Source organism: Somniosus microcephalus, unplaced genomic scaffold, assembly GCF_052327205.1.
Source record: "Somniosus microcephalus isolate GS21.2 unplaced genomic scaffold, FLI_Smic_1.0 scaffold438, whole genome shotgun sequence".
NCBI classification, from domain to species: Eukaryota; Metazoa; Chordata; class Chondrichthyes; order Squaliformes; family Somniosidae; genus Somniosus; species Somniosus microcephalus.
Window position 1 is genome coordinate 121,197 of NW_028225625.1, and position 22,780 is coordinate 143,976.

Here is a 22,780-nt window from a genome sequence, read left to right on the forward strand (position 1 = left end):
ATGGGGAAGTGCAATGAGACCTGGGTGTCCTTGTGCACCAGTTGCTGAAGGTAAGCATGCAGGTGCAGCAGGCGGTTAAGAAGGCAAATAGTATGGCACCTCTGACAGAGCAGCTCTCCCTCAGTACTGCCCTGGAGTGTCAGCCTAGATTACGTGCTCAAGTCTCCAGAGTAGGACTCAAACCCATGACCTTCTGACTCTAGAGGTGAGAGTGTCACCCACTGAGCCGAGGCTGACCCCTCTTAAACTCCAGCCTAGTTAATGGGGTTATTATCAGCATCTTCAAACCGCACCCCCCCCCTGCCCCCCCAACCCCGTAATTGCTATTATTAACACAGAACAGTCCTTCATGTGATTAACAGCAGAATGGGACCAGTGTGCTCAGGTGTGAACTCGCTGGTGTCTCAGCAGGTAAGATGGACTGGTGAATCCCTTTTCACACACTGAGCAGGGGAACGGCCTCTTCCCGCTGTGGGCGAACAGGTGTTTCCGAAGACCGGATGAGTGCATAAACCTCTTCCCGCAATGAGAGCAGCTGAAAGGGCTCTCCCCGGTGTGGATGTGTCGATGCTTCTTCAGGTCCTTGGAGCATTTGAAACTCTTGTCGCAGTCGGAACATTTAAACGGCCTCTCATCAGTGTGAACCAGCTGGTGTTCCTGCAGAAAGCAGGGACGAGTGAATCCTTTCCCGCACTCAGAGCAGGTGAACGACCTCTCGTCAGTGTGAACTCGCTGGTGGAGCCGCAGAGAGGAGGGATGAGTGTATCCTTTCCCGCACTTGGAGCAGGAGAACGGCCTCTCGTCAGTGTGAACCAGCTGGTGTTCCCGCAGAGAGTAGGGACGAGCTAATCCTTTCCCGCACTCGGAGCAGGAGAATGGCCTCTCGTCAGTGTGCCCACGTTCGTGTACCAGCAGAGTGTGGGACTGGACAAATCCCTTCCCGCACACGGAGCAGGTGAACGGCCTCTCCCCGGTGTGATGTCGCTGGTGTCTCAGCAGGTTCGATGACTTAGCAAACCTCTTTCCGCAGTGAGAGCAGCTGAACGGCCTCTCCCCGGTGTGAATGCGTTGATGCCTCGACACATCCTCGGCGCTTTTAAAGCTCTTCTCACAGTCAGGGCACTTACAGGGTCTCTAGTCAGTGAGAGCTCGCTGGTGCACCCGCAGAGAGGTAGAATGGCTGAATCCCTTCTCGCACACGGAGCAGGTGAATGGCCTCTCCCCGGTGTGAACTTGCTGGTGCTGTATCAGGTTGCTGGATCTTCTGAAGCCCTTCTCGCAGTCGGAGCACTGAAAAGGTCTCTCATCGGTGTGAACACGCTCGTGTAGCAACAGGTGGCAAGACTGGTTAAACCTCTTCTCACAGTGAGAGCAGGCGAACGGCTTCTCCCCGGTGTGAACTCGCCGATGCCTCAGCAGGGCGGATTGTTGAGTGAATCCCTTCCCACACACGGAGCAGGTGAACGGCCTCTCCCCGGTGTGAACTCGCTGGTGTGTCCGCAGGGAGGCTGAATCAGTGAATCCCTTCCCGCACACGGAGCAGGTGAACGGCCATTTCACGGAAAGTCTCCAGCTCGGAGAGGCAACTGAATCCTATCCCGCATTCCCAATATTTGCATGGACTCTCCTCGCTTTGGTTACACTTGTGCCTCCCCAGGCTGCACCTTCGGTTGAATCCACATCCACACACAAGACACGTGTGCAGTTTGCCCGCATTCTGATTGCTGCTTTCCACTTCCATATGTCGATGATATTCAAGTCCTGATGAATCGAGTGACTCTGTCAGATCTTCATGTGATGTTTGCGTTAAGCTGCCCGTCTGCAATTCCTCCCCTTGCAAGAGACAGTAAAACAGGTTTATATAAGTAATTAATGTAAATACAGGAGAGAAAATAAAGAAAGATGGGCCTTTATACAGCGCCTTTCACGACCAACGGTTTTACAGCCAATGAAGTACTTTTTGAAGTGTAGTCGCTGTTGTAATGTGGGAAACACTGCAGCCAATTTGCATGATAAATAATGGCCAGGACACCGGGGATAACTCTCCTGCCCTTCTTCGAAATAATGGGATCTTTTATGTCCACATGAACGTCTCTTCCGAAAGATGGCCATCTGACAGTGCGGTGCTCCCTCAGTGCTGCCCCTCTGACAGTGTGGCGTTCCCTCAATACTGCTCCTCCGACAGTGCGGCGCTCCCTCAGTACTGCCCCTCCGACAGTGCAGCACTCCCTCAGTACTGCCCCTCCGACAGTGCAGCGCTCCCTCAGTACTGCCCCTCCGACAGTGCAGCACTCCCTCAGTACTGCCCCTCTGAAAGTGCGGCGCTCCCTCAGTACTGACCCTCCCACAGTGCGGTGCTCCCTCAGTACTGCCCCTCCGACAGGGCACCGCCCCTCCGACAGTGCGGCGCTCCTTCGGCACTGCCCCGGAGCGTCAGCCTAGGTTTATGTGCTCGAGTCCCTGGAGTGGGGACTTTGAACCCACAAATTTCTGACTGAGAGACGAGGGTGCTCCCAACTGAGCCACTGGCTGACTCTCAAGGTCTTTCACATCCTTGCTAAAGTGCAGTGGCTGGGGGAATTGTCACAGTCCCTTTAATCAGAAGAACACATGAGAGGGGGGAGGGAGTCCCTTTAAATATGGAGGGGGTGGGTGTCCCTTTAAATGTGGAGGGGGCGGGTGTCCCTATAAATGTGGAGGGGGCGGGTGACCCTTTAAATGTGGAGGGGGTGAGTGTCCCTTTAAATGTGGAGGGGGTGGTTGTCCCATTAAAAGTGGAGGGGGTGGGTGTCCCTTTAAATGTGGAGGGGATGGGTGTCCCTTTAAACGTGGAGGGGATGGGTGTCCCTTTAAATGTGGAGGGATGGGTGTCCCTTTAAATGTGGAGGGGGTGGGCGTCCCTTTAAATGTGGAGGTGGTGGCTGTCCCTTTAAATGTGGAGAGGCGGGGCCGCGCATGCTCATTCGGCCCCACCACAAAACGAGACTGTCAGTGCGCCTGCGCGGGGCCTCCGGGGAGCAGACAAAAGGCCGGGCCCAGGGAAGAGGCGGAATCAGCGGCCGGGGTAAAGTCAAGTGTTTAAGAAGCGATTTAAATCGAGGTGAGGGGTGGAGCGTAGAGCGAGATTATGAAGTAAAATACGAGAAACCAACCTGAGAGTCGGGTGGGCGGGACCTCCGCGGACGCCGAATGCAGCGGATTGAGCTTCGCGGGGTGGCGGAGTGAGCCACGTGATTCTGACTGACGGGAGCGCTGACCAATAGGAAGAGGGCGGAGCTGGGAGGACTGAACTGGGCGGCCTGGTCCTCCAACCAATGGCGGCGCGGCTAGGGGGCGGGACCTTCCTCCCCGGCGCTGAGGCTGGGGCCCGATTAAGACGTCATCACAGGAACAGGCCTGGCACCTTCCCGTGCAAGCGGAGGAGATGGTCGTCTTCCGAGCTCTTTCCCCTAGAGGAGAGGGTAGAATGGGGGTCTTTAGTGTTAAATGGTTTCACCTGTGTCCATTGCTTCCATCGCATACCCATCAGTTCTTGTAGACAATCACACGTATCACTTGTCATTAATACAGTACATGGCCCCATTCCCTTTCTTCCGATAACTTGCGTCATTACTTGTTGACCTATTCTGGGCAAGTCGTCTGGTTTAAGTCCAGCATTCTGCCTTTCTAGATCTTTAATCTGTTGTTGGTTCCTTACTTTTTTATTTAGTGCTTGTACCTCCTGATTTAGTTGTACTAAGTATCGCCTTAATCTATCTTGTACTGGTCCTGGTTCTCCCACCCCTCCAGCCAAATCCTCTGGTAGTCTCATAGCTCGTCCTGTCATTAGTTCATGAAAGGTCAGTCCGGTCGTTCGTCTTGGGGTAGCTCGCAGCCTCATTAGTATGCTTCGTAATAATTCCAACTGTTGTGGTGAAAATAAATTCACATCTAAACCGTGTAAAAGTAAAAAGATGCAGTTTATTATCAGAGCTCTGGGAGAATAGTCTCAGACCCCGCGGTCTGTGCGAGCACCTTCTCGTTCTCTCTTGGTTGGTACAGCTTTTTATTCTATTTTCATCCAATCACATTGTATTACAATAATCACCTGATCACATTGTATTACAATAATCACCTGATCACAAATGGATTCTTTTCAGTATTAGTAAAGGTTAGTTACATCTTACTATGCCTTTGGTCACAGGTCAAATTCCCATGACCCCTATATTCTGCTGTGTCTACAATTTTTAGCTAAAGCAGCATATTCCTTATCGTTTACGCAAAACGCACATATTCTGTCTGGTCCCACAACTGCGTCTTATCTTGGTTTTTCGAAGCTTCTCACATTGTTCTTTGTTTAGTTTTGCCTTTTTACGTAAGTCAATTTTTATTGTGTTATTTCTTATCTCAACCTGGTTTCTTTTAGTCACTTTCACATGACCCCACTCCTTTGTTCTGACTTTAAACACAGAGGATTTGCTTTTAACCCCTTCAGTCCCTCCTGTTGGTCCCGCACCAAATTTAAACTTTGGCTAGGGATACCAACTTCTCTTCCACTTTTATCATCCCCGGGATTACTCCTATACTGATGGCTTAAACTTTGTACCTAAGTTCGTCTTTCCCCTCTGTCTATCTTGTGCTAGGCGTGGTAGTCTGTGAAAATGAACAAAGAACTTTACATGTATGTTCCTATCTCTATCAGTTCATTATCCCGCAATAACTGTTCGGTTTCTGGCTCAATATCGATTATATCAACTATAGCAACAGGCACTATTCGGGACGCAGCTGCCCTACAGCATGCTTTCAGAACCGTCATTATAACACAAAATAATACTACAACTATAATGACAATTATAAGTCCTTATCATTTCTATTTGTCTTGATATTCGACCTTGCTGGCATTTATGCTATCTTTTTCCGCTTGCCTGTTGTCAGTCCCTGGTCTAAGAATTAAAACCCATCTTTGAATCTAATAGCTATTTCTTTATTGACTTCTCACAATCGGCTCTTGACTAATCTAGCCAGCTCTTATTGCTCTCTCAACTTGGGCGTTAGTTAGTAGGGAGTCTTGAAGATTTCTCCCTTCCTTACAGTCCATTCCTTTGAGGAGAAGGAGCGACCTCTGACCCCTTACTCAAATTCAATTCACTGTTCCGGTGTTCCAATTCTGCCCCGCCTGGGATATCCTCTGTTTCTTCTATCTTTCCTGATGTTACACCGCCTGGGGTCTCCTTTACATTGCTTCGGATCTTCTCTTTTGGTGTGCTCAATTAATTTGTTAGTGCTTGTCAGTCATGGGCATGAGTACCCAATTGGCTTATGTATCAAAGTCTTACTACACACGTTACATATATCAAATACACTATCATTACAAGTTGGATAATTACCAGAGCATGTGAAATAATACGAACCTAAGGGTGTGCTGATGTATTAAGCCCAATATCCCATCAATGTGAGTCGTCCCCTATGCTGTCAATTTCAATATCTATTCTCCAGTTGTCTTGCTCCAAAACATAAAAATGCTTTAGGGAGGAGTTCAGTCGCATCATGAGCTCACTGAAACCCACAAACAACAGGGGAATGTCATATCCGAGTATCCGAATTGTGCCACATAATTGTGTAGCTCATACTTAAAAACGTGTTGGTTGATGGGACAGGTCCTGTTAGACCCGTAAAGCATGGTAATTGCAGTAGTAGTGACACAGGAGGCACCACTAAAATCACCTCATACTGGATTCGTACTGGTTTTTCCCACGCTCTGTTACCTACAAAACACAATTATTAGTCACAGTTAAATTCAGTCTCACAATCATATCAAATACATTACAGTTTAACATCTAATCAACAAATCATGGATTTAAAAGATTCTCCAGATCTCTCTTTTGCTCGTATCCATCTTGTGGATAATTATTACTAATCATGATTTCTCCTTGGCCCTCGATTGTACCAATCCAGATTCCATGCAACTCTCCACTTCAACTTCAATCCCTCTAACAGGTACCCGTGTGTTTAACTCTATTCTGATTGTTTCATTAATTAGATAGTTTCTCGATGGAGTATGCTTTAAAAGTTGTCTCGCTCTCCTGAGCCACATTAACCATTTCATGTCTTGCTGTTGTCAAGTAACTGAGCATGTCTGAGACCCATTCTTCAGTGCAAACTCACCATACATTCCTGGATGGTAATTACCTCATACGTATTGAATCACATTTGCACACTCATATCAGTATCTCAATATCGTGCCACACATGCCATCCGATACAAGCCTTTCTCGGGCTTTCAGCTATCTTATTGAAAGATTGTTGTCGCCTGGAGATCTTTGCTCATCTTCCTCTGCATGGTCCCGATGTCTTGGGTAGTGGCCAGACTATCAAATTCAGTTTTCTTAAAAGTTCATTAAAGGCAGGGACACAAATGTCTCCAAGAGAAAGCTATCAATTTACTATTCTTAACTACATTTTCCTGACTTTCACTAGAAAATTTTGAAAATTCCCATTCAGTAGTGTAATTCTCCTGTTTCAATCTTACACTCTCAATCACTTTCCTTTAATTACCATTCATATCTCATTCATGAGTCCTGGAAAAACTTTACTGTCCAGTACAATATTTAAGATAGAAAACATAGATCAAACGTTCTCACTTGATCCAAGTTATTAACACATTTTATTATCATTATTTTTAGAGGATCTTTTATTTTCCCAAAAGTAACCAAATATATAGTGCCTGAGTCCATTTTGTCATTTCAAAATTATCCCAAAATCCAAATAGCAGTACAGTTGAACTGACTGGCAGGTTTTGTCAATGTTCAATTTCATCTCTATCAATTTATCTTCATTTCCAATTTCAGAAACAAGTGATTCTCAGGCTAGGTAGCTTACACAGTGTTTTTAACATTAGAGACAGAAGTGCTGCAATTAGTTTACAAGGTAACTTCCATATAACAAAAGAAAGAAGGGAATCCATTGTGACTCTGCTTAGAGCCCAAGGGGTTAATTTATCAAATCTTAATTTTCCCTCTGCCACTGTGGTGAAATAATAACTTAAAATTAAGAAACTTAAATTTAATAATGTCCAATATCTTTAGATTTCATACTAAAGTTGTTGCTTGGTGAACTTAAACAGCTGTCAGTGGAAGGGTTAACTCCTTTGCAGGTTTTTAAGGTGGAGCAAAACATTATCAAATGCACGCAACTGCGTCAATTCATGTAAATCAAAAAAAAAGAACTTTCCTGATCGAAAGACAGTTGTGTTTTCACACTTTAACTAAACACGAACACTGAGGTAATATGGACAGTGAAAAAAGATGGGATTGAGCAAAGTTCACAAGCTAAGTAAGTTTTTGTAAGGAACTCTGCAACTATTGGATGTTCTTGCAGAGCGGAGTTATCTTATTCAATGCGGTCTACACAAATTTACACCAACCAAAATTTCACCGTGGCCACAATGAAAGTTTGGTTTTAATAGGTTAATTAACCTCATAACTCCAATTTAATCCAGATCTTGTAAACATTCAAGTTAATTTTCTTCCAAGCACATTGGCAACTATAACTTTAAGGCAGAAGCTTATCTTTTTTAAAACTATGAACAAACAAAACAAACTGGCACATTCTTGCAGAAAACAGTAAATTACGTCATATTTTCTTATCAAATCAAGCTGCTTTAGAAGATTTCACCACAGCAACCGCAACTCCAAGGTTAAATCTTAGACTGAAACTTAATCTTTTGTTAAACAAACTTTTTGTTGCTCTTCTCGGTTTTTACACACCAGCTTAACTTAAATTATTTCAAAGGTTTTTTTTTCAATTCTTGGGGCACAATCTTATTCGCACATTCTTAAAACTTAATGATGGCAATGGGAATGTCGCGACCCCCTCTAAGGACCCTTGTTTATCCTTTAGCTTTGCCAATTTTTTCTCTAATTTTGTTACTTGCTCCTGTAGATCGCCAATCTCCTTATCCTTTCTCTCCATTTTCATTTTAATTTCCTCGGTCTTGTGAATGACCGTTACTAATTGGTGTACCAATATAACTCCGCTTTCTTTGTCTTACTTCCCTTTTGTGTCTCCCACCATTCTCGTTGGTACACTGGTACCTTAGGCGGATCCCATCCATCCTTTTTCATCTTGTCTATCAAACCCTTCCGGTCATCTGCATAGAGCCTGGTAAGGGACCCAGGGGTTCCCCATTCCATCTCTTTCCCCGACGCCATAGCCAATCCTACGTCAGTCTTACCTACTCTGCTGCATTTCTCTGTGTGGGTTTGCCGTGATCCTGTCTTTATTCGTGGTACGTCTGTGACCTGGGATTTCTCCCCTCCGTCTTACCTCCAGTAACACCCCCAGTGGTCATAAAAGACTTTTTAAGCAGTTAATTAATCACAATTAAGCACACATACATTCATTGACTTCACGATCCCAGGGTACTTTGGAGTCTCTCAGCCTACTTGATCCTGGCCATCACGTGGGGCCCAATCGCCCTCTTAATTCCGGCTCAGGCTAGGGTCGATGTCCTTGTTGATCCGTCAATCACTCATTCCTTCGCGACCTCTATCGCTACACAGTGTTCCCTTAGTTCATGCGATCCACACTCACACAACTGTGTTCTCTCACCTCTTACAGACTTTCACTTGATTCGTGATGCTACGGCACTGTCCCTCCGCCTTCCCAAATGACTCAATTTCTGGACGGTCAGAATTTGACTTCTCGTCCGGGTTCACTGGTACGGGCAATCTTTCAGTTCCATAGCATCCTGCCGACTACGCCAATTTGTGGTGAAAAATACATTCACTAGAGTCTGTCTTAAAGTAAAAGTACACAGTTTATTAACTTGGTTGGTACAGCTTTTTATTCTATTTTCATCCAATCACATTGTATTACAATAATCACCTGATCACATATGGCTTATTTATTCTTTTCAGTATTAGTAAAGGTTAGTTACAGCTTACTATGCCTTTGATCACAGGTCAAATTCCCATGACCCCTATATTCTGCTGTGTCTACAATTTTTAGCTAAAGCAGCAAATTTCTTATCAAAGTTTCTCAAAACACACATATTCTGTCGTCCCACGGCTGCGTCTTATCTTTGCTTTGCGAAGCTTTCCTACATGCTGTCCATTGTTTAGTTTCGCCTTTTTCACATAAGAAAGTAGTTATGTAACTTGCTTGCGCTACTCTGTCTAAGTCATTCAGATAATTGTGAAACTTTTTATCGCCACCTGGTTTCTTTTAGCTTTTGTTCACTTTCACATGACCCCACTCCTTTGTTCTGATTTAAATTTTGCTGGCATCACTTAATTAGTGGTCACTGCGGCTGTCTGAATTCTGAGAGGGTTCATTTTAACCCCTTCAAGCTCCCTCTACACTGTCCCATCAAACACTCCCAGGGCAGGTACAGCACGGGTTAGATACAGAGTAAAGCTCCCTCTACACTGTCCAATCAAACATTCCCAGGGCAGGTACAGCATGGGTCAGATACAGAGTGAATCTCCCTCTACACTGTCCCATCAAACACTCCCAGGGCAGGTACAGCACGGGTTAGATACAGAGTAAAGCTCCCTCTACACTGTCCCATCAAGCACTCCCAGGGCAGGTACAGCACGGGTTAGATACAGAGTGAATCTCCCTCTACACTGTCCCATCAAACACTCCCAGGGCAGGTACAGCATGGGTTAGATACATAGTAATGCTCCCTCTACACTGTCCCATCAAACACTCCCAGGGCAGGTACAGCACAGGTTAGATACAGAGTAAAGCTCCCTCTACACTGTCCCATCAAACACTCCCAGGGCAGGTACAGCACGGGTTAGATACAGAGTAAAGCTCCCTCTACACTGTCCCATCAAACACTCCCAGGGCAGGTACAGCACAGGTTTGATACAGAGTAAAGCTCCCTCTACACTGTCCCATCAAACACTCCCAGGGCAGGTACAGCACGGGTTAGATACAGAGTAAAGCTCCCTCTACACTGTCCCATCAAACACTCCCAGGGCAGGTACAGCACGGGTTAGATACAGAGTAAAGCTCCCTCTGCACTGTCCCATCAAACACTCCCAGGGCAGGTACAGCACGGGTTAGATACAGAGTAAAGCTCCCTCCACACTGTCCCATCAAACACTCCCAGGGCAGGTACAGCACGGGTTAGATACAGAGTAAAGCTCCCTCTAAACTGTCCCATCAAACACTCCCAGGGCAGGTACAGCACGGGTTAGATACAGAGTAAAGCTCCCTCCACACTGTCCCATCAAACACTCCCAGGGCAGGTACAGCACGGGCTAGATACAGAGTAAAGCTCCCTCTAAACTGTCCCATCAAACACTCCCAGGGCAGATAAATGCGAGGTTATCCACTTTGTTGGCACAAACAGGAAGGCAGATTATTATCTGAATGGCAATAGATTGGGAGAAGGGGAAGTGCAACGAGACCTGGGTGTCCTTGTGCACCAGTCGCTGAAGGTAAGCATGCAGGTGCAGCAGGCGGTTAAGAAGGCAAATGGTATGTTGGCCTTCGTAGCGAGAGGGTTCGAGTACAGGAACAAGGATGTCTTGCTGCAGTTGTACAGGGCCTTGGTGAGACCGCACCTTGAGTATTGTGTGCAGTTTTGGTCGCCTTATCTGAGGAAGGATGTTCTTGCCATGGAGGGAGGCAGGAATGACGTATGAGGAGAGATTGGGTCGATTGGGCTTATACTCGCTGGAGTTTAGAAGAATGAGAGGGGATCTCATTGAAACTTATAAATTTCTAACAGGACTGGACAGACTAGATGCAGGAAGAATGTTCCCGATGGCCGTGGAGTCCAGAACCAGGGGTCACAGTCTAAGGATAAGGGGTAAGCCATTTAGGACAGAGATGAGGAGGAATTTCTTCACCCAGAGAGTGGTGAACCTGTGGAATTCTCTACCACAGAAGGCAGTTGAGGCCAATTCATTAAATATATTCAAGAAGGAGTTAGATATATTTCTTAAGGCTAAAGGGATCAAGGAATATGGGGAGAAGGCAGGAACAGGGTACTGAAATTGGATGATCAGCCATGATCTCATTGAATGGAGGTGCAGGCTCGAGGGGCCGAATGGCCTACTCCTGCTTCTATCTTCTATGTTTCTATGTTTCCAGCATTTTTATACTTTCAAGTACCTTGTGGCGACCTTGTGACTTGTTACAATCTTATTGGACTTCTGCCGTTACATAATTGGATTATAAGCTGCATGATTCAAACCAGCCAATTGACTTACGGATGATGCAATGCAGCTTTTGGATGATTTCATTAACTCTGGGTATAGCTGCTGGTTCCAAGGTCAGTTTCCATCACATTACAAAACCTCGTCAAGATGTTTTCTGTTTTGATAAGCCGCCATGAGTTTCTGCACACACATAGGCCTAGAAATTCAGTTGGTTGCGCCAGCCATTAGCGCCTTAGGAGGAGTAGATGTCGGGCGCTAGGCGGGTAGTGCCTGGGCGCAGCATGAACTGCGCCTCGCCCCAACTTCACTAGAGATTTAGCGGCGGCGCAAAGTCTTTGCGCGCGCTCAGCTGCGCGCGCAGATCATGACGTCATTTCCTCGTGCAACGCCCTTTGTGCACCCCCAACCGGAACTTCAGTGGCAACGCCCCATTGTGCGCCTGGCGCCCCTAGCGACTGTTAGAGTGGAACGGTGCTCAGCCGATGCGGGGCGCGGGGGGCGCAAATTAAAGGGCACTCCTCCTGCACTATAAAGGTCTGCCATTTCGCAGCACTCCCTCTTGAGAAACGGATCTTTGGAGAGAGACCAAGGTAGATAGCTTTCTGCTTTGGCCCAACACTCGGACAGGTACTTCTGGCTTCAGGCCACAGCTTTCCACTAGTGTTTGCCTTCATTGACATCTCATTGTTTGCCAGCATATTATGGGGGCTGCAGTGGGTGTCAACGCTGGCTTTCTCAATTACATCCAAAGGGCTCACAGACGCCATGAGAGAATGGCAGCCCTGGCTAGACGGAGAGGGGGCAACAGGCGTCGGGAAAGGAGGCCTTACCCACCCAGGGTATACCGCCAGCAGTTCTCCTATCTCAACATGTCTGAGGAGCAGTGTGTTCAGAGGCTGCGATTCAGAAGGGACGTGGTCACAGAGATCTGCTAGCTGCTTGGCGGTGATCTGCAGCCACAGCTGAGGAGCAGGACGTCTCTGTCGGTGGCAGTGAAGGTGACGGTGGCTCTCAACTTCTATGCCACCGGCTCCTTCCAATCCGCTACTGGGGACATTGCCAACATCTCCCAGTTCGCCGTGCATTGCTGCATCCGCCAGGTGACCAATGCCCTTTTCAAAAGGAGACGTCAGTTCATCTCCTTCTCCATGGCCCTTGCCAAGCAGCAACAGTGTGCAATGGGCTTTGCAGCATTCGCGGGCTTCCCCATGGTGCAGGGCGCCATTGACTGCACGCATGTGGCTTTGCGGGCACCTCTGGAGAATGCCGAGGATTACCGCAACCGGAAGGGCTACCATTCGCTGAACGTCCAGCTGGTGTGTGACCACAGGCAGCTCATCCTAGCTGTCAATGCCCGCTTTCCAGGCAGCAGCCACGATGCCTTCATCCTGCGACAGACTTCTGTGGCAGACATGTTCCAGGCCCAGCCTCACCCACGAGGATGGCTTATCGGGGACAAAGGCTATCCTTTGTGTACCTGGCTGATGACCCCGCTCCGTGCGCCCAGCACCCCTGCTGAAGAGGGATACAACGAGAGCCATCAAGCGACCAGGAACATCATCGAACAAACAATCGGCATCCTGAAGCAACGGTTCCGCTGTCTGGATCGTTCCGGTGGAGCCCTACAGTATTCGCCGGAGCGAGTCTCCCATTTCGTGGTCGTTTGCTGCATGCTGCACAACCTGGCTATCCGCAGGACACAGCCACTGCCACCACAGATTGGAGGACCACCTGAGGAGGAGGAGGAGGAGGAGGAGGAGGAGGACCAGCACAGGAGGGAGGCACAAAGTGCAAGGGCCGCCCGTCGCCGGCTTATTGAACGTCGATTCTAGGCCCCCTCTCAGGGACTGGCTTGTGCCAATGTCAGCAGATGAATGTAGCCGCTCCACAAGCCCTCAGCCGAGCAGGGCAACCAGGACTTAACCAAAAAACCATGCACACTGCAATTTAACAGCAATAATTTATTGAAAACCTCTGCCCTTCCCACATTACATGCTCATGTGGAGAAGCCCCCTCCAAAAACACAAAACTACCAGTCTCGGCCTTACAAAAAGAAAGAAAGACACCAGTCTCGGCCTTACACAAAAACAACTACACCAGTCTCGGCCTTACAACAAGCACCAGGCATTTGTGCATGCCTCTACTTTTTGCCCTGCGAGGGCGATGCCTTTCGCATCCTTGCCTGGCCCCTGCCCGCCCTGCTGCTCCTCCTCAATGGGAGCCCAGTGGCTGCAGCAAGGCTGGGGGGTGGCTGCAGCAAGGCTGGGGGAAGGCTGCTGAGGGGCAGATGGCGAGACGGCAGATGCCCTTGGGGGTCGGCCTGCACCAGCTCTGGCCTTGGAGTGGCCGGCTGCTGACTGCTCCAACTCTGGCTGGGCGGCAGCAGTCTGTCCAGCAGCTCGTGGCAGCTGCAATGGCGGAGTGGCAGTGTCGGCTGCAGGAATGGTGGCAACCTGGCAGATCGCAGGTGCTCGCTGGTCGCCGGAGACACTGGCACTCGCACGGGCCAGCACTGCAGCAGGCGCAGCAAACAGCTGAAGAACAGACTGCTGGGCTGCTGCTGCACGGCGAGTGCCCTTACGATGCCTGGCTGATCCAGCGAGGGTGGCAGCAGTTAGTGCCCGTGTGGCCCTGGTCTGTGTCCGCATGACACCAGCCAGTGAATGGACGGCACGACTGAGCACTTGGCTAGAAGCCGACTGTGCTGCCGCGAAGTCCTGCAGACTCCTGGCCTGTGCTGCCGCGATGTCCTGCAGACTCCTGGCCTGTGCTGCATTGAATTGTTCCAGACTCCTGGCCTGTGCTGCACTGAATTGTTGCAGACTCCTGGCCTGTGCTGCCCCGAATTCCTGCACACTCCTTGCCAGTGACTCTATGGAGTCAGGCATCCTTGCCACTGCAGCCATGAGCTCAGTGTGCCTGCGCTCAGCCTGGATGGCCATTTCCTCTAGGAGGCGCACCTCCTCTGCGCTGACCGTCGCAGGACTGGAGGCCGCACTCACACTCTGGGGAGAAGTCCGCCGAGCTTCCCCACTCCTCCCGCGTTGCTGCAGGCCGCTGGGCCCCGGAGCTTCACTCTCCTCCGACCCTTCCCCCCGGCTCCCCTCCAGGGAAGACGTGTCCCCTACATCACCATGGGCTGGCGCGGCTGAGGGTGGCACTGATGGGCCGGCTTCCTCTTCCTCCTCCTCATCTTCCGAAGGGCTGACAGTGGCAGCTTGAGGGCCCGCCTCCTCACCTGGCGATTCACCATCTGAAAGCAGGAAGGCACAAGAGTAGCTTTAGAGTGAGGACAGGGCGGCAGCGAGGGAGGCATGAGTGGTGCCATTCACCGCATTGGTCGGACAGTGGCAAAGGATGCTGATCTGATGCGCAAGTGGAACGAGAGAGGTCCAAAAGGTGATGCCCTTACCATTGGTGCCCAGAACAGGGTCGGCATCTCCACTGGCGACAGGGCCAATCAGCTGGCCTCCCATAATGCGCTCCACACGCTGGTCGAGGTCGGAGAGCTCTTTGAGGTCAGGGCAGCCTCCCCCGGTCTCAGTTCGGTTGCGCCGGTTGTGCGCAACCTTGGCCTGCAAGAGAAAGGACGGCCTCTAAGTACAGTGTGTAGCCCTGATCTTGTCTGCACTGCCTCCCATGGTCGAATAGCTTGTACAGTGTGTAGCCCTGATCTTGTCTGCAATGCCTCCCATGGTCGAATAGCTTGGACAGTGTGTAAAGTGCTGAATGTGCAATTGATTTTCATGCCAGTCCCATAGCTGCTGGATGAAGGCTGGCCATTAGGGCTTTCAGGTCCCTTTGCCCATAATGTGAGGTGCACATGCAAGGATGAGGAGGACACTGGAAAGGGTACTCACCCTGACAACCCGAGTGAGGTCGTTGAACTTCTTCCGGCATTGCACAGGAGTCCTGGCAACCACGCTGTTGGAAGACACCCTGTTTGAGACCTCCCTCCAGGCTTTCTGGTAGGCGCTGGGCAGCGGCCTCTTGCCACCTTCTGGGAACAAAACATGGCGCCTGCGCTCCACTCCGCCAACCAGCACCCTCAGGTCACCGTCGCTGAAGTGTTGCACTCTCTCCCTCGCCTTCTCCATAGTCCTGGGCGTTGTAAAGGTGAAGCTGAAGTGGTCAGGCCTAGGTTGAGGGCTGCAGTGTGCAGGGCGTGGCAGGCAAACAAATCCACCCTCCCCCTTTAAGAGATGACCGGTGCCAGAGTGTCTGCCGTCAATCAAGAACTCGCCACACCTGCGCTGCGCCCGGCCTCGGGGGTATCGCTCAGCACCGCCGGCTTAGCGCCTAAAGGTAGTCGTGCATCGCCTGTTTTAGCGCAGCAGCAACCTCTTGGGGCGATGCGACTGAATATCGGTGAAGGGGGCGCGACTTTGCGCCGGGCGCAAACTTTAGCGGCCGCCCGACTTTACCGCCCCAAAAGTGGCTATACTGAATTTCTAGGCCATAATGTTTTGCAAGCTGTCAGCAAATTTTTAACTTTAACTCTTTCCCCACTTCACAAAGCATATGGGATCTTGGGCTTCATAAATAGGGGTATTGAGTACAAAAGTAGAGAAGTTATGCTGAACCTTTATAAAGCACTGGTTAGGCCACAGCTGGAGTATTGCGTCCAGTTCTGGTCACCACACTTTAGGAAGGATGTGAAGGCCCTTGAGAGGGTGCAGAGGAGATTTACCAGAATGGTTCCGGGGTTGGGGGATCTTAGCTACAAGGAACAACATAAGAAATAGGAGCAGGAGTAGGCCAATCAGCCCCTCGAGCCTGCTCCACCACCCAACAAGATCACGGCTGATCTGATCCTAACCTCAAATCTTCTATCACTCTCCATCCACCCGAACCCATGTGATCTCCCGGGAGAGGCAAAAAACCAGCTAAAAAACCCAATGGCCAATCTGGGAAAATCCTCGCCGACCCATCTAGGCGATCGAAACTCATCCAGGAGGTCACTCTGTCCCTATATTTTCTACAGTACTTACCTTCTGTAAAGGCGATCTCCACCCCAGCCAGGAACAGGAATAAAACCATCTCCTGAAATCTAACACAGAATTAGAACACAGGAAGTAGGAGCAGAACCAGGCTACACGGCCCCTGGGCCCACTCCACTACCCACAGGGCCATGACCATTCCGAACCTAGACTCATGTCCAATTTCCTGCCCGCTCCCCGTAACCCTTAATTCCCTTTACTTCTAGGAAACTATCTATTTCTGTTTTAAATTTATTTAATGATGTAGCTTCCACAGCTTTCTGGGGCAGCAAATTCCACAAACCTACCACCCTCTGAGTGAAGAAGTTTCTCCTCATCTCAGTTTTGAAAGAGCAGCCCCTTATTCTAAGATTATGCCCCCTAGTTCTAGTTTCACCCATCATTGGGAACATCCTCACCGCATCCACCCGATCCAACCCCTTCACAATCTAATATGTTTCAATAAGATCGACTCTCATTCTTCTGAACTCCAATGAGTAGAGTCCCAATCTACTCAACCTCTCCTCATATGACCACCCCCTCATCCCCGGGATTAACCGAGTGAACCTTCTTTGTACTGACTCGAGAGGAAGTATGTCTTTTCTTAAGTATGGACACCAAAACTGTATGCAGTAACCCAGGTGCGGTCTCACCAATACCTTGTACAACTGCAGCAATACCTCCCTGTTTTTATATTCTATCCCCCTAGCAATAAAAGCCAACATTCCGTTGGCCTTCTTGATCACTTGCTGCACCTGCATACTAACTTTTTGAGTTTCGTGCACCAGGACCCCCAGATCCCTTTGTACAACAGTACTTTCCAGTTTCTTGCCATTAAGATAATAACTTGCTCTATGATTTTTCCTGCCAAAGTGCATAACCTCACACTTTCCAGTATTGTATTCCATCTGCCAAATCTCTGCCCACTTACTTAGCCTGCCTATGTCCCTTTGCAGGTTTTTTATGTCCTCCTCACTCACTACTTTCCATCCCATCTTTGTATCATCTGCAAACTTTGATATGTTACACTCGGTCCCCTCCTCCAAATCATTAATATAGATTGTAAAGATTTGGGGACCCAGCACTGACCCCTGCGGAACACCACTAGTTACTGATTGCCAGTCTGAGAACGAACCATTTATCCCAACTCTCTGCTTTCTGTTAGAGAGCCAATCCTCCACCCACGCCAGAATATTACCCCCAATCCCGTGATTTTTTATCTTGAGCAATAATCTTTTGTGTGGCACCTTGTCAAATGCCTTTTGGAAGTCTAAATACACTACGTCCACTGGTTCCCCTTTATCCACCCTGTATGTTACTTCCTCAAAGAACTCAAGCAAATTTGTCAAACATGACTTCCCCTTCATGAAACCATGCTGAGTTTGTCCTATTAAATTATGTTTATCCAAATGTCCCGTTACTGTCTCCTTAATAATGGACTCTAACATTTTACCAACCACAGATGTTAGGCTAACAGGTCTATAGTTTCCAGCCTTCTGACTACTACCCTTTTTAAATAAGGGTGTTACATTAGCAGTTTTCCAATCTGCCGGGACCTTTGCTGAGTCCAGTGTGTTTAGGAAAATTATTAGCAATGCATCCACAATCCCTACCGCCACTTCCCTCAAGACCCTAGCATGCAAGCCATCAGGTCCAGGGGATTTATCCGCCTCGAGTCCCATTATTTTACCAAGTACCACTTCCTTAGTGATTTTAATCGTATTTAGCTCCCCCCCCCCTAGAGCCCCCTGTTTGTCCAGTGTTGGGATATTCTTAGTGTCCTCTACCGTAAAGACCGATACAAAATATTTGTTCAGCGTTTTTGCCATCTCCATGTTTCCCTCCATTAATTTCCCGGTCTCATCCTCTAAGGGACCAACATTTACTTTAGCCACCCTTTTTCTTTTTATATAACTATAGAACTTTTGCTATCTGTTTTTATATTTTTTGCTAATTTACTTTCATAATCTATCTTCCCTTTCTTAATCAATCTTTTAGCTATTTTTTGCTGTCTATTAAAGACTTCCCAATCTTCTATCCTCCCACTAGATTTGGCTACCTTATATGCCCTTGTTTTTAGTCGGATACTATCCTTAATTGCTTTACTTAGCCACGGATGGCTATCTTTTCTTTTACACCCTTTTTTCCTCAGTGGAATATATTTTTTTTGGAAGTTGTAAAATAACTCCTTAAATGTACACCACTGATCATGTACCGTCTTACCCTTTAATCTATTTTCCCAGTCCACTCTAATCAATTCCGCTCTCATATCTTCATAGTCTCCTTTATTCAAGCTCAGCACGCTTGTTTGAGATCCAACCTTCTCACCCTCTAATTGAATATGGAATTCAACCATGTTATGGTCACTCATTCAAAGGGGATCCTTTGCTAGGACATTTTTAATTAATGCTGTCTCATTACACAGGACCAAATCTAAGGTTGCTTGCCCCCTGGTCGGTTCAGTTACATACTGCTCAAGAAACCCATCCCTAATACACTCAATGAACTCATCCTCAAGGACAGGTTGAAGAAGCTGGATTTGTTTTCATTAGAGCAAAGGAGGTTGAGGGGTGATTTGATAGGTGTACAAGATTATGATGGGTTTGAATAGGCTAGACAGGGAATGGCTGTTCCCACTAGTTGATGGGAGAAGGACTAGGGGACACAGATTTAAGGTATTGGGCAAGAGATACAGGTGAGGAAAAACTTTTTACGCAGCGACTGGTGAGGACCTGGACCTTGCTGCCGACGGAAGTGGTGAAAGCGGAGACACTCAATGTTTTCAAGGGGAGACTGGATAGGCACTTGAGGGAAATAAACGTGCAGGGCTACGGGGATAGAGTGGGGGAATGGGACTGACTGGATTGTATACAGAGAGCCGGCACGGACTCGATGGGCCGAATGGCCTCCTTCTGTGCCGTTATGACTCTGACTCCATGACTTGCATTAGAATTTGAGACAGTCTTTTTAATCTGTTAGATTAGGTGAAGCACAAACATTCCACACGGGGGCCCATCGGATGGCATGGCCTGTTATATCTGTTGTTTGTAAGTTAGGGTCTGGACTTTGTTAATGTATTTTTAATTTGGCCAGTGAAGGCCCAACTTATGTTTCTTCCATTGTTACTAATAACCATATTATAATCTCCACAGATGGAATTTGAAGTTTGTTTAGCAGAACTGCTTGCGAAGATAATTAAAAGTTAATTAGGAAAAGAGATAGAATGAAAGGAATTTGAGGAGGCTAAGGTATCCACCTTAGAATGGGCCATTTGCTAAATGGAAGTGAGATAGCGACCGGCTAAAGTGCGACAGCTCTGGCTGGGGCCATGATTAAGAGGGACTGGGTCCGGCCTTGTACTTGCTGGGTCAAGGAGGACAGAGACAAGAGAGATAAGACACAAGTTCCAAAGGAATAACCTTCAGAAAGATTAAACAACAAGACAAATTGGAGGAAGCAATGAGACCCTCTTTTGGGGAGGGCTTTCATCCAAGAAGCGAGACAAAGAACTTGAGCTGTCATTGGGTGATGAGGTTTTGGAGGAACCTCGATAGGTTAAATGCTCTTGTCAATAACTTGGCCTCAGGCCCACCCCTAAAAAGTGAATAAAAGTGACCCCCCGAGTGCTTGCCCACACGGACGGTGGAGGGGAGAGCTGAGCAGAAGTTGGGCTGGTCGAACGTTCTTTTGAGAGTGATCCCACACTCACCATCGGAGGTTCGAGAGAGAGAGAGGCCGTAAACCAGAGAACTGTTCACGCACACCAGCCGTCTGTCCAATGGGGACCAGTACCAGCTGCTTGTCACGGTCGTATGTTTTTGCTGTATAACCAGCACGTTATATTCCGTCTTAAACTCTGATTAAACACAATATGCCCACCATACTGGTTTGCAGTTGGTCCTGATTATTTGAAAGACTGGAGACCAGCTACTAAATGGCCTAATCTCTACAATCCTGGGGGGGGGGGCGGTCACCATTGACCAGAACCTTAACTGGACCACCCACATAAATACTGTGGCAGCAAGGGCAGGTCAGAGGCTGGGAATTCTGCAGCGAGTGTCTCAGCTCCAGACTCCCCCAAGCCTTTCCACCATCTACAAGGCACAAGGCAGGAGTGTGATGGAATGCTCTCCACTTACCTGGATGAGTGCAGCTCCAACAACACTCAAGCAGCTCGAAACCATCCGAGGGTATTTAAGGAAGTGGCCCTAGAAATGAACTACAGAATTTGTTCATCCCACTTTGGCATAAAAATAAAACAAAAGAGGTGACTTAAACATGGCTAACAAGGGAAATTAGGGATAGCATATGATCCAAGGATCAGCATTGCTGGTCATCTTCCAAAATTCTATCGACTCTGGAACAGTGCCCATGGATTGGAGGGTAGCTAATGTAACCCCACTATATAAAAAAGGTGGTAGAGAGAAAACGGGGAATTATAGACCGGTAAGCCTGACATCGGTAGTGGGGAAAATGCTAGAGTCCATTATAAAAGATGTAATAGCAGAGCACTTGGAAAACAGTGACCGGATCGGACAAAGTCAACATGGATTTACAAAAGGTAAATTGTGCTTGACTAATCTGGAATTTTTTGAGGATGTAACTGGTAGAATAGATAAGGGAGAACCAGTGGATGTGGTGTATTTGGACTTTCAGAAGGCTTTCGATAAGGTCCTGCATAAGAGATTAGTGTGTAAAGTTGAAGCACATGGGATTGGGGGCAAGGTACTGACTTGGATAGAGAACTGGTTGGCAGACAGGAAGCAAAGAGTTGGAATAAACAGGTCTTTTTCAGAGTGGCATGCAGTGACTAGTGGGGTACCGCAGGGATCCGTGCTAGGACCCCAGTTTTTCACAATATATTTAAATGATCTAGACGAGGGAACTAGATGTAATATCTCCAAGTTGGCAGACGACACAAAGCTGGGTGGGCGTGTGTGCTGTGAGGATGCCCAAAAACTCCAGTATGATTTGAACAGGTTGGGTGATTGGGCAGATGCATGACAAATGCATTATAATGTGGATAAAGGCTTTTGACAAAGTCCCACATGGGACACTGGTCAAGAAGGTAAGAGCCCATGGGATCCAGGGCAATTTGGCACATTGGATCCAAAATTGGCTTAATGGCAGGAGGCAGAGGGTGATGGTCGAAGGTTGTTTTTGTGACTGGAAGCCTGTGTCCAGTGGTGTACCGCAGGGATTGGTGCTGGGTCCTTTGCTGTTTCTAGTGTACATTCATGATTTAGATATGAATGTAGGAGGTATGATCAGTAAGTTCGCAGATGACACAAAAATTGGTGGGGTGGTAAATAGCGAGGAGGGAAGCCTCAGGCTACAGGACGATATAGACAGATTGGTCAGATGGGCAGAACAGTGGCAAATGGAATTTAACCCTGAAAAGTGTGAGGTGATGCATTTTGGGAGGACAAACAAGGCAAGGGAATACACAATGAATGGTAGGATCCTAGGAAGGACAGAGGATCAGAGGAACCTTGGTGTACATGTACATAGATCCCTGACGGCAGCAGGACAGGTAGATAAGGTGGTTAAAAAGGCATATGGGATACTTGCCTTCATTAGCTGAGGCATAGAATATAAGAGCAGGGAGGTTATGATGGAGCTGTACAAAACGCTGGTTAGGCCACAGCTGGAATACTGTGTGCAGTTCTGGTTGCCACACTATAGGAGGGATGTGATTGCATTGGAGAGGGTGCAGAGGAGATTCACCAGGATGTTACCTGGGCTGGAGCGCTTCAGCTATAAAGAGAGACTGGACAGGCTGGGGTTGTTTTCCTTAGAGCAGAGAAGGCTGAGGGGGGACCTGATTGAGGTGTACAAAATAATGAGGGGCATAGATAGGGTAGATAGTAAGGAACTTTTCCCCTTAGTAGAGGGGTCAATAACCAAGGGGCATAGTTTCAAGGTAAGGGGCAGGAGGTTTAGAGGGGATTTGAGGAAAAACTTTTTCACCCAGAGGGTGGTTGGAATCTGGAACTCACTGCCTGAAAGGGTGGTAGAGGCAGGAACCCTCACAACATTCAAGAAGCATTTAGATGAGCACTTGAAATGCCATAGCATACAAGGCTACGGACCAAGTGCTGGAAAATGGGATTAGACTGGACAGGGCTTGATGGTCGGTGCGGACAGGATGGGCTGAAGGGCCTCTTTCTGTGCTGTATAACTCTATGACCATCCAAGACAATGCAGCTTGATTGGCAGCCCATCCACCACCTTAAACATTCACTCCCTCCACCACCGGTGCACCGTGGCTGCAGTGTGTACCATCTACAAGGTGCACTGCAGCAACTCGCCAAGGCTTCTTCGGCAGCACCTCCCAAACCTGTGACCTCTACCACCTCGAAGCACAAGGGCAGCAGGCACATGGGGACACCACCTCCAAGCTCACATCCCATGAACGAATAAAAAATATCATCCCATATCACCAGTACAGGGGCTCAGTAATGTTTAATTCATCAGAAAAAGACAAAGTACAACAACATACTGGTCAGCTTAACAGAATCTCATAATGTTTATGAGGCCACAAATTTAAAATAGTCTCTAATAAATCTAGAAGGGAATTCAGTAGAAATTTCTTTACCCAGAGAAAGGTGAGAATGTGGATCTTGCTACCACAAGGAGTAAATAG

The 22,780-nt window shown here is 48.0% G+C and overlaps 1 protein-coding gene across 1 annotated transcript in view; it reads right to left on the reverse strand.

The window, feature by feature from the left end:
• Positions 1 to 381: 381 nt before the first annotated feature.
• The window catches only part of LOC147081761 (uncharacterized), a 73,597-nt gene continuing 51,198 nt past the window's right edge, over positions 382 to 22,780 (reverse strand). Inside the window, exons 5-6 of the mRNA XM_085980705.1 lie at positions 910 to 1,093; positions 382 to 657 (exon numbers count right to left, since the gene is read on the reverse strand). Of these exons, the coding sequence (XP_085836831.1) occupies positions 382 to 657; positions 910 to 1,093 (460 nt within the window). The remainder of the gene's footprint in view (positions 658 to 909; positions 1,094 to 22,780) is intronic.